General features: G+C 34.8%; 1 protein-coding gene across 2 annotated transcripts in view; it reads left to right on the top strand.

The window, feature by feature from the left end:
• Positions 1-1,106: 1,106 nt before the first annotated feature.
• LOC110019583 overlaps positions 1,107-14,771 on the top strand; it is a gene marked incomplete at its 5' end in the record, with an annotated part of 15,554 nt that continues 1,889 nt past the window's right edge. For both annotated transcript variants that reach the window (XM_020717312.1, XM_020717311.1), the window contains 2 exon segments: positions 1,107-2,366; positions 8,968-9,386. In XM_020717312.1, coding sequence (XP_020572971.1) covers positions 1,556-2,366; positions 8,968-9,386 — 1,230 coding nt within the window.

The raw sequence follows: 14,771 nt of genomic DNA, 5'->3' as shown, positions 1-14,771 counted from the left end.
AAATTGTGTTAAGTCTTACTATTTAAACGACAAAGATAATATATTTTTTTAAGATATGGGAGCCTTGTCTGATATCCTGACTAATGGCCGGCTTGGTATAATGAGCGCCCGTTGCTTAACCACCAAGCGCCCAAAACAAACTCTGTTAAGCGTTTCAATAACGGTAATCTATTATTTTAAGATATGGGAGCCTTGTCTGATATCCTGACCAATGGCCTGCCTAATATAATGAGCACCCGTTGCTTAACAAGCAAACGCCCAAAACAAACTCTGTTAAGCGTTTCAATAACGAAGATAGTAGAGACTATAAACCATACAAAATAACGACTACTTTAAAAGGGTGTCAGCAATGAAGACCGTACTTTACACCTAAGATCCCAAAAGTTTCTGTGCTTACTACGTTCAGAGGGCACTGACATCAAACCTCTGGGGTGACAGACAACATTTTAATCCCAATTATAGTTTTAAAATTCAGCCAAATCAAACAAATTCTGAATTCAGAGATAATGAACTAATGACTGAATTTCAAATACAACGCTATTTTACATTGAATTTTGATTTCCTCCCAACAACTAATAGAATTTTCAAAACCTCGGCATTATGAATGCAATGCACTCCAAATACTGCCCACCAATCAACTCCCATATAAGATGATTGTGCAAATTAATATGGGAAGATGGATTTTGATGTATTGATTGCCCCATAAGCACCAAAATTCAAAACAAATATTTGATTTTTTTTTTAAAATGACATGAAAACTAAAATATTTGATATTTTCGCATCCTCTTCAAAATGTACATTTAAGATATGTTGGGGACATTTGCAACTAGTTATAAAATTATTGAAGAAAAGGTGTTATTTAAAAAAAATAGGAATGAGTCCATCGCCTACATTTTTTATTTTTCTGGTTTAAAAAATTAACGGAGAATCTGATTATTAAAATATAATATGCGTATTAAAATAGTTTATTTTCAAATTATAGCGTTCGGATCAGGAATTCGTGATATCCAGCTCTGCTCTGGGGCTTTCCTTCTGTTCTTCGATGGAGATAAGAGGGAGAGCAGGTTGATTGCTCCGATCTTCTTGCGGCCATGGGTTAAGCTGAGTGGCTCGCTGAGTTCGATGTGGTTTTACTCTTATCGTTTTTTGGTTTCTCATTCTGTTTAATGCGGCTTTGTTCTCCAAGAGTGTCGTTCTTTCTGCGTTTTCGTCGGATTTTACGGTATTGAAACTAGTTGAATCGGAATGTTAGGGTTTGTTTCTGGTTTAGAGTCTTGCGTGATATGTCTTTGAATGGGGGAGTAGTTCCATCGGTTCGGATTTCTGATGCTGGGGAACCGGGTGTTTTAGGTTTCCTGAAATCTTCCAGGGATGTAATTGGAGCAGGAGAAGGGATTTGTTTAAGTAAATGACTGTTTTTGTGATAATTCATGTTTTTTGGGTAGCCATTGTTGTGAACTTGCATTGGCGCTCTTATTGTTCAGAGGGAAGTTGGAGAAGTTGTAGGTGATCATATATACAGATTAAGTATTCTTTCTGGAAGAGGTGATTCGTAATGAATTTGATGGATAAGGGCGTTGATCAGAAGAAATTGCAGGCTGGAGATTGCCCTTTTCGCAGGTTCTTTGTGGGACAAGCTGAAAATGGCGTTACTTCTGATGCGGAAAAGATACATACTAAGTTGATGAGAAGTTCTTCAGATATATCTTCATGGAGAGAGGAGATGGCTTCTACTAGTGGGATTTACAGTGAAGTTTTGGGTGAAGAATTTGTGAGGGACAATGGTTCGTTGTTGAGTTTGCAGCCATGGATTTTCAAAAGGGCGAAATGCTTGAAGAGGAAAGAGGACTCTGTTGGCTGGAGTTTTGATTGGGGATTTTCTAATGGTTCTCCGAGAAGAATTAACCCTAGTAGTAATTGGATTGGTTCCAGAAAAAGGCAAGATAGATGTAATTTTAGGCCTGTAACTTCTGATGGGAATATCTTTGTGCCTCATCTTTGTAGTGAAAAAGTTGAGGTGGAAGAATACACTTTTAACTTTCATCCTGTATCACATGTAAAAGATGAGAGATTATCTCATCCTATACCGAGCAGCAGAGAAACAAGAAGAATAAAAGTTGATTCTTTAGTAGAACAGCCTGAAAATCTACAGGAAAATGAAGTTAGCCCTAGCATATCGTCTGAGAAAAAAGAGTCTTTTGATGAAATATGTGACCAGGTTAGTGACAAATTGATAACAGTGATAGGTGTTCCTCATCTTCCACCACAAACTTTGAGAAAAGCAGAAATAAGGAGTAAAGAAACCAAGCCAGGCACCCTACATACTGTTAGCTCCCAAAAATTATGCAAGATTTCTGATGCGCTAGGTATGAATTCCAGTTTCTCCTTTTTGCTTAATTACATGTTATTTTTTTTGGTAAATTTACTTGGAGATATGTGGTTATCAGCTGAGTTGATTTTACTGAAAATTTTTATTTGGCATCAATGCACCATATAGGACATGGAGGGAATTATAGATAAGGATAGAGGTCATATGTCTTAGGAACCATGAAGGATAGTTTCTTCTATTGGATATATTTTGTTTTTTTTTTAAAACATTGTGCATTGAATGCTTAATGCAGTAAATATTAAATTAATTAGAAATTTACATGGATACCACATAATTCTTATGCATTTACATATCTAACACCTCAAGTGTTATAAATGTAAATATGAAAATTTAGGTGTAGATGTGTAAATACGTAAGAATTGTGTCATATGTGTGGCATGTATGTAAATGTCCGTAAAATAATTTAAATGTTGGATACTCAAATTTGTTTGTAGGAAGCTGAATGGAAAGGGAAGAAATTCAAGGCTCTTGGAAAAACTGCAAGTTATTGTATGTGTAGAGGCTTAATAAAAGGAAAAGGTACGATAATAGTGTATAGAATGTTAAAAATAATTAAATAAATGTTTGGCCTGAATAGGGTTATTAATGGGGTGGTTTCTATTAATTATATGAATAGCAAAATCATTATAAATGCCATCAGTGCTTTTGTTTTTCACATTAGTTTTGAAGTTAATTTGAAAAATCAATATTGGGAAAAATAATGCACTATGACCATTCATGCTTGAAGAACAAGGAAATTATTCAGGGTGATTTAAATGTACTTGTAGGTTCTGTGTGAGATTTTCAATGTAGTTATGGAATATTTGTTTGAAATTTGGTGGATAAAAGTGAGAACTTAAAAGTTGGGAGGTTTCTAATTTCCTTGGGATAAAATAGTGGAGCACGAAAGGTTAAATTTTCAAGATGGGTTGTTAAAATGTGCAAATTAAGGTTTTGTAATTAAGCCAAACTTAATTTAGGATAAGATGCTAGTTTAATTTTAAAACTGTTATCCAAAAGAACATTATCATATATAAGGAGTTTGTTGGTGGAGTAACGAGATTAAAAAAAGAGCTTATTAAGAAAAATAAACGCGCTTTTAAGGAGTGCAAAGAAGGAAATAATATAATAATTTACAAGGATTGTAATGAAGTTATTAAGTTTGGCAAAGAGGGTAGTGAAGTTAGCTATGATGAAGATTTGTACAACTGTTAATGTTTGGGCCCAAATGAGATATTAGAGGAAATTTAAATGGTCATGGGTGTTATTAGAGTAGTTTGGTTAAGAAGGTTTTTTTAAAAAAGTTTATAGACTAAGATGACATAAATGATTAGAGAAGTACTTTTGCTCTATTCAAGAATAAGGAGATATTGGGGTTGTGGTGATTTTAGGGAATTGAGTTTATGAGTTTTATATACTTGATTTTGTGTGGAAATTGATGAAAAAACTCGAAAGGGAAATGTCTTATTTTGTGTGTTAGAATTATATTAGGAAATAATTTATTCCTGTTAGAAGTTATGAGATTGGATTTATTTCCTAATATAAAAATATTTTATTTTCTATTTTAGACTTATTTTATTGGATTTGGTTTATTTTCTTTCCTATTTTATGTTGTTTCTTTTATCTCCAAAACATTTAATATGAATTGAATAATTGTAGATATTAGATGTTATATCTTCATTTTTTGTTATTTCTTTTTTATTGTATTTCTTATATTAGGATTCATGTAAGAGTTATTTATATCATTTTTTCATATAAATAAAAATTTTTCATATCATTCTAAATTTCAACATCGTATCAGAGCTTTGAAACAAACGCTAGAGTCTCCTGTTTCCAGAAGCTCCTTATTCCCTGTAGCTGACAATCTTTGCAGTGCTGCAGGCTCTTCCTCTGCCTCCTCTTTTTAGTTTTTCCGCAAGGAACTTCCTCTCCCTGCATGCTCTAGACGCCGGAAACTTCCTCTCCTTGCAGGACCTAGCTGCTAGAACCCACTCCCTACAAGCTCTAAACACTTCCTTTCCCTGCAGGCCCTAGCCGCCAGAACTCCTTCCTGCAATCTTTCCGCTGCATCTGGATCTTCTTCCTGACGGCGTTGAAATTCCTCTACAAGCAGGAAAAGAACAACAAAAAGCTCTTCCCTAAAATCTTCTTGTCCTTCTCATCTGGAACATAACTCACTTCCTTCTTCTCCTTCAATTTGCTTTTCTCCACAAGCTTGCCATCCAATGCTCTGCTAAGAATATCAGAAGTATGGCTTGTATTTATCTCAATCGCATCCAACACTTCTGGTTTCAGTGTTCGACTAGCTCTTTTATTGTCGTCTACTTGAGATGTGGTAGATGAAAGGGGAAAGGTCCAGGTGCCAAGAAGTCATTAAAGAGGGACATAATGACCAACACAACAAATATTAGAAGATACGAGCAATCGATTACTAATGGCTGTCAACTTGATTCGAGAAACAATAGGATCTTGATCCAAGTTATGGATGACTCAGATGATGAGAGAACCCATCTCTTAATTCAAGTTGAGGTTTCCAAATGGAGTTAAAAATGAAAAAAATATTGTCTACAGGCATCGTTTATCTCGATCGGGAATTAAGGCATGAAACCTCAAATCCGCTGTGAGTTGTGACTATGTGAAGAACTACGAATTTGTAGCTATGTTTGATGTTGATTTTCAACCAAGCCTAGATTTTCTTGAGAAAGCAGTTACTCACTTCAATGGAAATCCAAATCTTGCTATGGTTCAGGCAAAATGGAGCTTTGCAAATAATGATGAGAACTTGTTAACTCGATTTCAATATATAAATATGTGCTTCCATTTTAAATTGGAGCAGTAGATGACTGGGGGTTTCTTCAACTTTTTTTGGGTTCAATGGAACCACAGGTGCAGAGGTGGAAGTGATATTTAAATAGAGGAGGGGGGGGGGGGGGCCGCCTCCCTTGCGCCATCTGGGGACCCAATGTGGGAGGGGCTAGGGCAACGTAGGGCAAAGTGATATTTCAGGAGGGGCAAAACTAATATTTAAGGAAGGACAAAAAACCAAATTGCCCTCTCATATAGGTAAAAATCTGAATTTGAGGGAGGTGGGGCGGGATGAATTGCCCCTTTGGACCGTACTTGGGTCCACCCTGCGCAAGTGTTTAAAGAATTAAGGCATTGGAGGACTGAGAAGGCTGACTAGATAGAACAACTGTTCAGGATATGGATATTGTTGTCCGTGCTCACTTGTGCGGATGGAATTTTATCTTATTAAATATTGTCAAGATGCTTTGTGAGGCTCCAAGATCATGAGGCTTGCCATAAGCATTTGATCAAACCATTGTGAATTTGATAAAAATAAAAAATATGGGCTGGGGTTTGATCATGACCTTTGATATTTGAGTGAGAAATTGAAAAATAGATGAAAGAGGATGCTTGATTTGTAAATAGCAATGTTTTGGGTACCCTGCATGGAATTGTCCCCTTTTTTTCTAATTCTCACTGAAATATCAAAATTCATCAACCCATATTTTTTATTTTTATCAAGTTCTCAATGGTTTAATGGTAGCATGCGTAAATACATTGATTCGATAGTTCAAAATTTTACATGGGCATTAGATTTTGTAGATAGTTATGTATCCGGTGCTATGTATGCAATTATCCCTTTTAAATTAGTTATTTTCGTTGTTGTTAGCTCAATTTTTGGAGAGAATATTACGACGGTCATCCATACGCGCGGAGTATGGATGATGGATCATCTGTACATAATCTATTGTTGTTGTAAGTGATTGAATGTTGGGATAATTATGCACAATAAGAACATGGTTACACAAATATATCATGTTTTATGCATCAAACACTTCCTGGGAGAGGATAAGGATATAGAAGTTTTCTTAGGAATCGACAGGTGAGAAAGAAGTGTTGATTAAATGGGAGAGGATAAGGATATAGAAGTTTTCTTGGAGCCACTTGAGTTAAAAAAGGTGTGCTAGGAATCGACAGGTGAGAAAGAAGTGTTGATTAAATGGAAAAGATTTCCAGATTATGATGTCACATGGGAGTCATACGACTTAATCTAACATTAATTTCTTTTCTTTCACTTTGAGATTAATGGGATTTTTTTGGGTGGTAATGTTATACCCGCGCCTACGTTGTCATCCGCCAAATAATTTGAAAACTTATGTTAGACGCGAGTCTAAAATGGCAATTTAGTCATTTGTTAGTTATTATTGTGTGGTATAAACAAAACTCAATATGTTTAGGTTAGGGTTATGTTATGTGTGATAGTTGTTTTAAGTCTTAGGGCTAGGTTTTGAGAAAAATTGACTCTCTCTCTCAAATTGTAGGTGTTTATCTTTTATGTATTCGGGATTGTATCATTTTGATTTGTTACATAGAGGCATTCAATTAAATTTTATGAAATTTCAGTTGTGTTGGCTATGTTGTATTCATATAGGCGTTGGGAAATAAAGAATTAATTGATAGGGAAGCTGAGTGTGACATAATGAGAATTCCAAGCTGCATGTGTGGCAACATTGAGAAGGAAAGATTGAGAGCAATGGGACTAGCTTTCATTGAAGATAAGGTTGCGGAAAGTAAATTGTTGTAGTTTGGGCATATATTATGAAGGGCAGAAGACACGCCAATAAAGCATGTAAATAAAATTAGTGTTTAACTACTATAAATAAAATTAGTAGTGAAAGTGACAATTATTGAAATTATACAAAAAAAAAAAAACACAAAATAGTTTGAACACTTACTGTTGTACTTGATGGATGGATGAGGATTTGTGAAGCCAACTCAAAATTAAACCTGATCAATAATTGGGTAGCTCAATGGGCTATTCAAGCCACCATATATTTATCTGAGATTCGAAAAAAAAAACTTGGGTTTATGGCTTGGGCCTAAATATTGCTTGAGCTAGGGATGATTGTGTTATTTTAGCCAAATTGTGGCCAGAGCCAGTCTAACTCAAAAGTCATGTAATCCTGCATAGCTGGAAATTTTTATTATTTATGCTGTTTTGTATAAGCTTGTGTTCCATTTCTATCTTATATTCATGAAAGATATTCCTTCCAGATTGTCATCAGTATTCACTTTTGAATAAAACAGGTTTAGCATATCAAAAAGCTCAAAATAGGATTATCTAAAAGAATCATCAGTAGAACATTAGATAAGAACAAAAAAAAAGAAAAAAAAAAAGAAAAGAGCAATAGAGAAGGGAACATAAAAAAAATAAAAATAAAAAAATAGAGAAGAGCAATAGAGAAGGGAACAACGTAGAAATTTAAAGTAATTGAGCGAATTAAATATGAGTAAAATAAAATAAAACAAACTTATAAAAGGGGCATTTACATACATTTCACCCAATTCTTATGTATTTACATATTTGGCTCCTAAACTTTGCTTTTTTACATATATATCACATAAACCTTTCATGCACATAAAAAGTATCACCATTTTAACTTTTAAAAGGTGAAATACATCTTTTCATGTATGGGCAAGATGTTATGTATTTAAAAATTAAAATTTAGGTGTTCTATATGTAAATACATAAGAATTGAGTGGTATGTCTATTCATATTCCATAAATTTAATGTTTTAAAGAGGAATTCACTGCTACAAATAGTCTTTTAAATATTATATTGTAAAATTTTTAAACTTATGGTTAAATGTTTATTTAAGAACTTAATTTATTACAAGTAGCATACTTCTATTTTTGGTGGTGTGGGAAAATTGCTCTCCTAATAATCTGTCTCCAAAAATCAAGTGCCAGAGAAGATTGATTATATGAAGTGTGTGTGTTTTAGCAACTTTGAAGTGAAAGGAGTCGTGTGTTGGGAAGAGCAGATCAACCGGGTAAAAGAAAATGGGGAGGTGTGATTTGTACATAAGTTGTATGAAAGGGAATGAAAGAGAAAAGCCATGCTAGCATACCCATTTCGATGATGGGCCTGGTATGGCTGTAGTATTTGGCCTTAAAGGGGCGTAGCCGAGTCCAGGGACAACATCAAAACACTTGGCCAGCTATAGCACGGCCTGCTCAATGATCAGGTCAACTCATATAGTGGGGATGCTCATCTATATAATGCAACATTTATAACATACTTATGTAGTTTAATTTGAAATTGTTTTGTGGTTATTGTGTTGAAAACTTGAGTAGGAGCATCGTCCTTACGGGTCATTTTTCTCTTCGTTATTCATTCCTTAATCTAGTGCTGATATAAACAATAAGGATGCTGTTTGATATTCAATCAGAAATTTAGGTCATTTTCATGCTTTAAAATAGACTGATCCTCATGGTAGCCTTTATATATCTTCTGTAAATGTTTTATGTTGATTGGGAAAAGTTTTACATTGCCTTTGAAGTTAATATGTTAAATTGCATGAATTGTTGTAACCGTGCATCTTGAGGCTGTTTACCTAAATTCTCATTACATGTAAACCTAGTCCCTTTTGTGCATCACACATTTTATTTACATCATAGAAGTCAACTTTTTCTCATACTTTTTATCATACATAAAAATTGCATTTTTTCTCTTTTAACTTTCTATCATGCCAATATCATTATCAAGTCTAACCTGGCGTTCTGTTTGTGTGCTTGCTAATTTTCTGCAGGTTCATTTGATGGAATGTTGCTTTTCTTACTAGGGATCGCTATAGGGGTTACATCCTCTAGTCTCTCAAATAAAATTGAAGTAGAGAAGTTAAAGAAGATGTTAAATGACAATAAAAACCTTGTTCAAGATTTACATGAAGAGCTTGAGATGAAAGATTTGTTGACTGTGAAGGAGATAGGTAATGAAACTGATGGAAACAAAGAACCTGGACATTATAAGCTCGACAAATCCATCGACAATTTTCAAAATTCAAATTGGAATGTTGCTGCACCGAAAATGGATGAACAAATCATTAAAGCTGGGGAGAACCCAGAGGCACTCAGTGAAATAGAGGCCGAGCTTCAAGCAGAGCTTGAAAAATTGGAGCTAAACATCAATGCCTCCAGCATAGGGCAAACGGTATCTGATTTTATTGAGGTACTCCCATCTATAGAAATTAAACTTTTAGATGGTCTTGATTAATCATGCATTTTTTTAAGGCCCTTGATTGTGTATTGCTTTTGTGGCTACTACATACAGTGTATAAAGAAATAATTGCTCTTGAAATCTTGTTCTATTGATTAAACACATTGGCTTATATAGGACTTCACAACCTTTTATAAATAAATTCCTAAACATCTTTTGAATTTCCTATTTACAATCAGGACTTTAAACTAGATACAAATATCAATACTCCCCCTCAAGATGGGCGAAAGATATCCACTGAACCCATCTTATCACATAACTTAGACAAATCTAATGAGCTAAGCCCATTTGTGAGACAGTCAGCCACTTGCTCTCTAGTGGCTACATGACATAGCTCCAATAGTCCATTATTCAGTTGTTCCTTGATGAAGAACCTATCAATCTCCACGTGTTTGGTTCTATCGTGTTGCACCGGGTTGTTGGCAATGTTGAGTGTTGACTTGTTGTCGCACCACAACTTCATTTGTGCTCCTTGGTCCACCTTAAGCTTTACCAATAAGGTTCTTAGCCACATCTTCTCGGCAACTCCTAAGGTCATGACCCTATATTCTGCCTCCTCTATTGACCTTGTTACTACTTGCTATTTCTTACCCTGCCAAGAGACCAGGTTATCCTCTACAAACATGCAGTATCCAGATGTGGATCTCCTGTCATCAGCGCAACCCCTTTTATGGTGCATTTTTTAGGTATATCAAAATGTGATACAGAACATCTATGTGACACTTCCTTAGATTATGCATGTAGCGACTCACTACGCTTACTGTAAATGATATGTCGGGATGAGTGTGACTCAGATAGATGAGTCGACCTACCAACCTCTGGTATCTCTCGCAATCAATTGACTCTCTTGCCTCTGCGCTCAACTTTCCCTTTTGATCAATTTGTGAATTTGCTGGCTTGCATCCTAACATGCCAAAAGTCAAGTCGCAATTCCGTCGTTGCCTTCCCATTAAGCTCTAACCGCGAGTGTATTGCTAGAGTCCACGCTGCAATCCCTTCGGTACCTTCCCATCAAGCTCTAATTGCGTCTACAATATTTGTTTTCCGCTTTATGAATACTCTAGTTCATTTCTGTGAGTGCCGCATGGGGTATTGATTCAAATTTTCACTTTTTTACCCAACTTCTAGTTATGATACTTTTGTTTCTATCCTTTTTTCAGTCTTTTCTCATCAACCTTAACTATATTATTACTTGCATCTGCTACCTCTGTTGGACATTCCCAAAGTACCCAACTCTTTTTTTAACTTTCACATCTTAATTTAGGATAATACCATCAACCCTCCAATATAGTATTTGCTTGCTATATCATTCATAATTTTACTGAAGATTCATCTTAGCATCCTCATTTTCACCATAATCATTGTCTCTCCAACAAATACCAAAAAAAGCAAATTAATGGTCAAGGCTTAGAATGATTAATGTTTAGTAGTGAGCTAGATATTTTGAGGACTTGTAATGCATCAGATAGATACAATGATACTAAGATCAACAAAGTAGTAATGCTTTAGTTGATTATTACCGAAATTTCAAGTAACGTGTCACTTTTGTTGGATCATTATTGATCTGCTTGGTTCCGAATCAAGCATATATTCAATATGTTAGGTATAACTCACTGATTCCTCGACATGGCATTTAAATTATTTGTTGCTTTAGATTTAAGAAATAAAATATATTTAATATTTTTATCAATATCTGATGGGGATTGGTTATTAGTATGAGTACCAATCTAAGTCCTATGCTTCCTAGGATCTAATTCAAAAGGAGGATATTCATTAGGTCCTACTTGATTTCTTTTATTTATTTGGGTATGTATTTGACATGTTTGCCATGAATACAAAAATGTTGAAGGCCTTGTTAGATGCAATGTTGTCTGTGAAAAGTATCAATACTTCACTATAGATATGGATCAAGTCCAAGAAAGTAGAATAAAGCTCGGAAGTTTTCTTAAATGTTTTAATGTACGCTCAGTTGAACCGTTTGCGAAAAGGGCAAGCAAAACTAGCTTAGGGAATGATAATGTACGCTCAGTTGAACCGTGTGCGAAAAGGGCAAGCAAAACTAGCTTAGGGAATGATATGTGAGAAATAATATGTCATGGTATCTAGAAATATTTTCATGGGACAAAACTTTGGCCAAAACTATATGATTACTTCATGCTCATCTGACTAGTGACCTCATATTTCTAGATGAGGGCTAGGGTTGGCATTACAGGACGAGCTACATGATGATGGTGTAAGTACGTGAGCGGACTATATAGTTGTTTGTGTATTGGGTAAGTCTTGCAAACAGCTGTACACTATGTTAAAACTTTGAGTGAGTTCTAAATTGAGTGTAAATTGCCTTGACAAGCTCTTTTGCCACTAACTCTTAGTTGTAGATAATTATTTTGGATGATTAGTTAAATTTTATGTACAATTAGCTTTGAGGAGCAATGATTTTACGAGTCATTTTGGTGAGTTTTGTATCTAAATATGACTATTAAATATATTTCATCGCTAGGGCAACTTGATGAGTTGTAGTTCCAGGCAACTTCAAGGTTGGCAAGTTTCGAGTTAGTTCATTGTCAGTGACTTGCTAAACTAGATTTAGTTTTTTAGCATATTTAGACTAGCCTATGATACTATAGCTATACATTAATTCCTCCATTCTAATGTTCCTTGGGAGAATTTGAGAAGATTAGGAAAATCAATGATTCATTGAACCGATGTTTTTTCTTGTATTGATTTTATTAAACCTAAAATAGACAAATATGGATATGCATCAATTATGCCATTTTCATATTTGTTAGGAGAAGACGAGAAGAGTAGCATAATGAATACAAATAATTCAATTTGGCACCGGTGATCTAGAACGTTGGATTTGAAAGTCATCCGGATCTTCAAAAAGATGATAATTGGTAAACCCGCCTTCGCCAAAACCTATCAATGGATAGTTGAATTCTAGCTTTAATAATTTTTATTACTTGTTCATCATTTGTTTTTCTTTGATTTATTAATTTTATTTTTTTATTAATTTGTGTTCTTGCAAGATGAGAAGTCTGATCTTCTCACATGTTCTGTTGTACTATAAAGTTTATGGGGAGATTTAGAGAGGTTAAAATATGTGGGGTTGTAATGGCTACCCAGGCATCCATATTACATAAATGCCACCACTAATGGTGGGGACTGCACCAATGGAAGAAGCTAGTGTTAGGAGTGGTGGTAGGAGCAGGACCTTCCACCTAGCAAGTGGCTATTGAAGTCCTTAGCCCCGAGGAGGTGGTTGGTGAGAAGCTCCTTAGAGAAATAAAGTTGTCACATGAACATGCTCTCAAATGATGGCACTTGAGGATCTTCTGGGTAGTGTTCAATGAAGGTTAACAATCCTTCGAAGACAATGGGAGCGCGAGTCTTCTTTTATATCAAAGATCAACAAGTTCTTAGAGTTCAGCACTTCTTAGAGTTGGCCTTCAATTTGATTTCTATCATCCTAAAACTAATGGAATGGAACCTCCAGGCACGTGAATTGATTTAAATGGGAGGTTGTGAAGTCTCCAAGTAGAGGAGGATCAACTTGGCAACATTGAGAAGCCCTATTTTAGAGGTTGTCGGAGAAGTTGTCGATGAAGTCATCATTGCTAGTGATGACGGTACCGCCAAAGTCAACACTTTGGTTAATGAGAGACCGAAGTTGTAGGGTAGCTGACCGCACCAATGAAATTGATGGCAATGGTAATGAGCAAGATTGAACTCCTAATGAGGAACTCCTGGATAGAATTAAGAAAGTGGGAATTATGAAGTAGTTAGTTTTATTGTAAAGTTGCTTCAGATCACAAACAGCGATATCTATAAGTTCAGAGAGCCTCTTACAGAGGCAGCATCACTAGAGCAAGTAACAACATCCCTCAAAGTTGATGTTGAGGTTGAGATGGCGATGAAACACTTAGTTTGAAGTTTTCTACTCCAAAATGCTTTTAAGGACAACACAAAGCTATGAAAATGTTTTTTGTTGATCATATCTTGATAACATGTCAAGTAAGGCAAAAAAATGAAATGTGGCAACTTTGAAGGTTTAGTACTATGAAGTGAATATATTTTATGAGCAATGTTTTACCTCATACTAAAAAATGTACTGATTTTGATCAGTACATTACTCATCAAGACCTTATTTAACAATCACAATGCTCTTCATAAGGAAAATACTGAATAACTCAGCTTTTTAAGACAAAAAAAGTAGATGAAAAACTCATAATCAAAAAGTAGGCAAGCCCAACACAATCTAGAAACCTAAAAAAGTTTAAGCTCCAATGTTCTTCAACTTCCATAATGGTGGTCCACATATATCACCATTCTTTGAAAAGTGTGAGTAACACCTTTTTATTTTATGCATACTACGTCTTCATTTATTGTATCAATGATCTCTGTAACAGTCAAAGAGGAGAATATGTTGGATACTTGGATTATTAGGGCGGCCTCTCACTTTCATAGGGTGATACAATAATTTGTTTTATTTTTTTCTCATGTTCAAGAGCCGGAGAATTTTTCACTAGGTTTGATGCTTGTTCTAGGGGACTTGGCACTGGATGACATTAAGCTTTTTAAGTATCAAGTTACTTCGTGATAACGTTAATAGAACCTTATTTAGTCTCTTATTATGATCTGATTAAACTATTTCAGGTTACTATGAATTTTTTTCTCATGTTCAAGAGCCGTAGAATGATTCACTAGGTTTGATGCTTGTTCTAGGGGACTTTTGGCACTGGATGACATTAAGCTTTTTGTAAGTATCAAGTTACTTCGTGATAACGTTAATAGAACCTTATTTAGTCTCTTATTATGATCTGATTAAACTATTTCAGGTTACTATGAATGCATAGGGTTTATGCAATCCATGGACATATACCTTTCTTCTTCATGAACTTTTTAGATACCCCACGACTTGGAAAAAAAAAATGTATAGTTGATGGATTTAGACATTGGCATAAATATTTTGATTTTCTTCATTGGCCATAGCATCAAAATTGACCTTTTTCATAGGATGGTTCTTTACTTGTGCTTGTCTTGCCTACACATTTTGATCAACGGTATTTTCATCTTCCTGTATTTTTATTTTTAAAATAGATCAATTTTTTTCTTTGTTTTCCTCGTGGAGAGCATTTTAATTGTAAATAAGGTTTCTTTGTTGAGTCGCGTAGTGATCAAATTTAATAGTTTTTCATTATGTTTGACGATTGCTTCTAAAATCTATTGACAACTTTATACTATAATATATATATATATATATATATATATATATATTGATTAATCATATATTATGTTCATCTTAAAATAAATTTAATGGCTTTAAAAAACATCCGA

The sequence above is a fragment of the Phalaenopsis equestris genome, unplaced genomic scaffold (genome assembly GCF_001263595.1).
Source record: "Phalaenopsis equestris unplaced genomic scaffold, ASM126359v1 Scaffold000061, whole genome shotgun sequence".
Lineage (NCBI taxonomy): Eukaryota > Viridiplantae > Streptophyta > Magnoliopsida > Asparagales > Orchidaceae > Phalaenopsis > Phalaenopsis equestris.
Note: the sequence above shows the minus strand (reverse complement) of the source record. Positions and strands in the feature narration are given on the sequence as shown.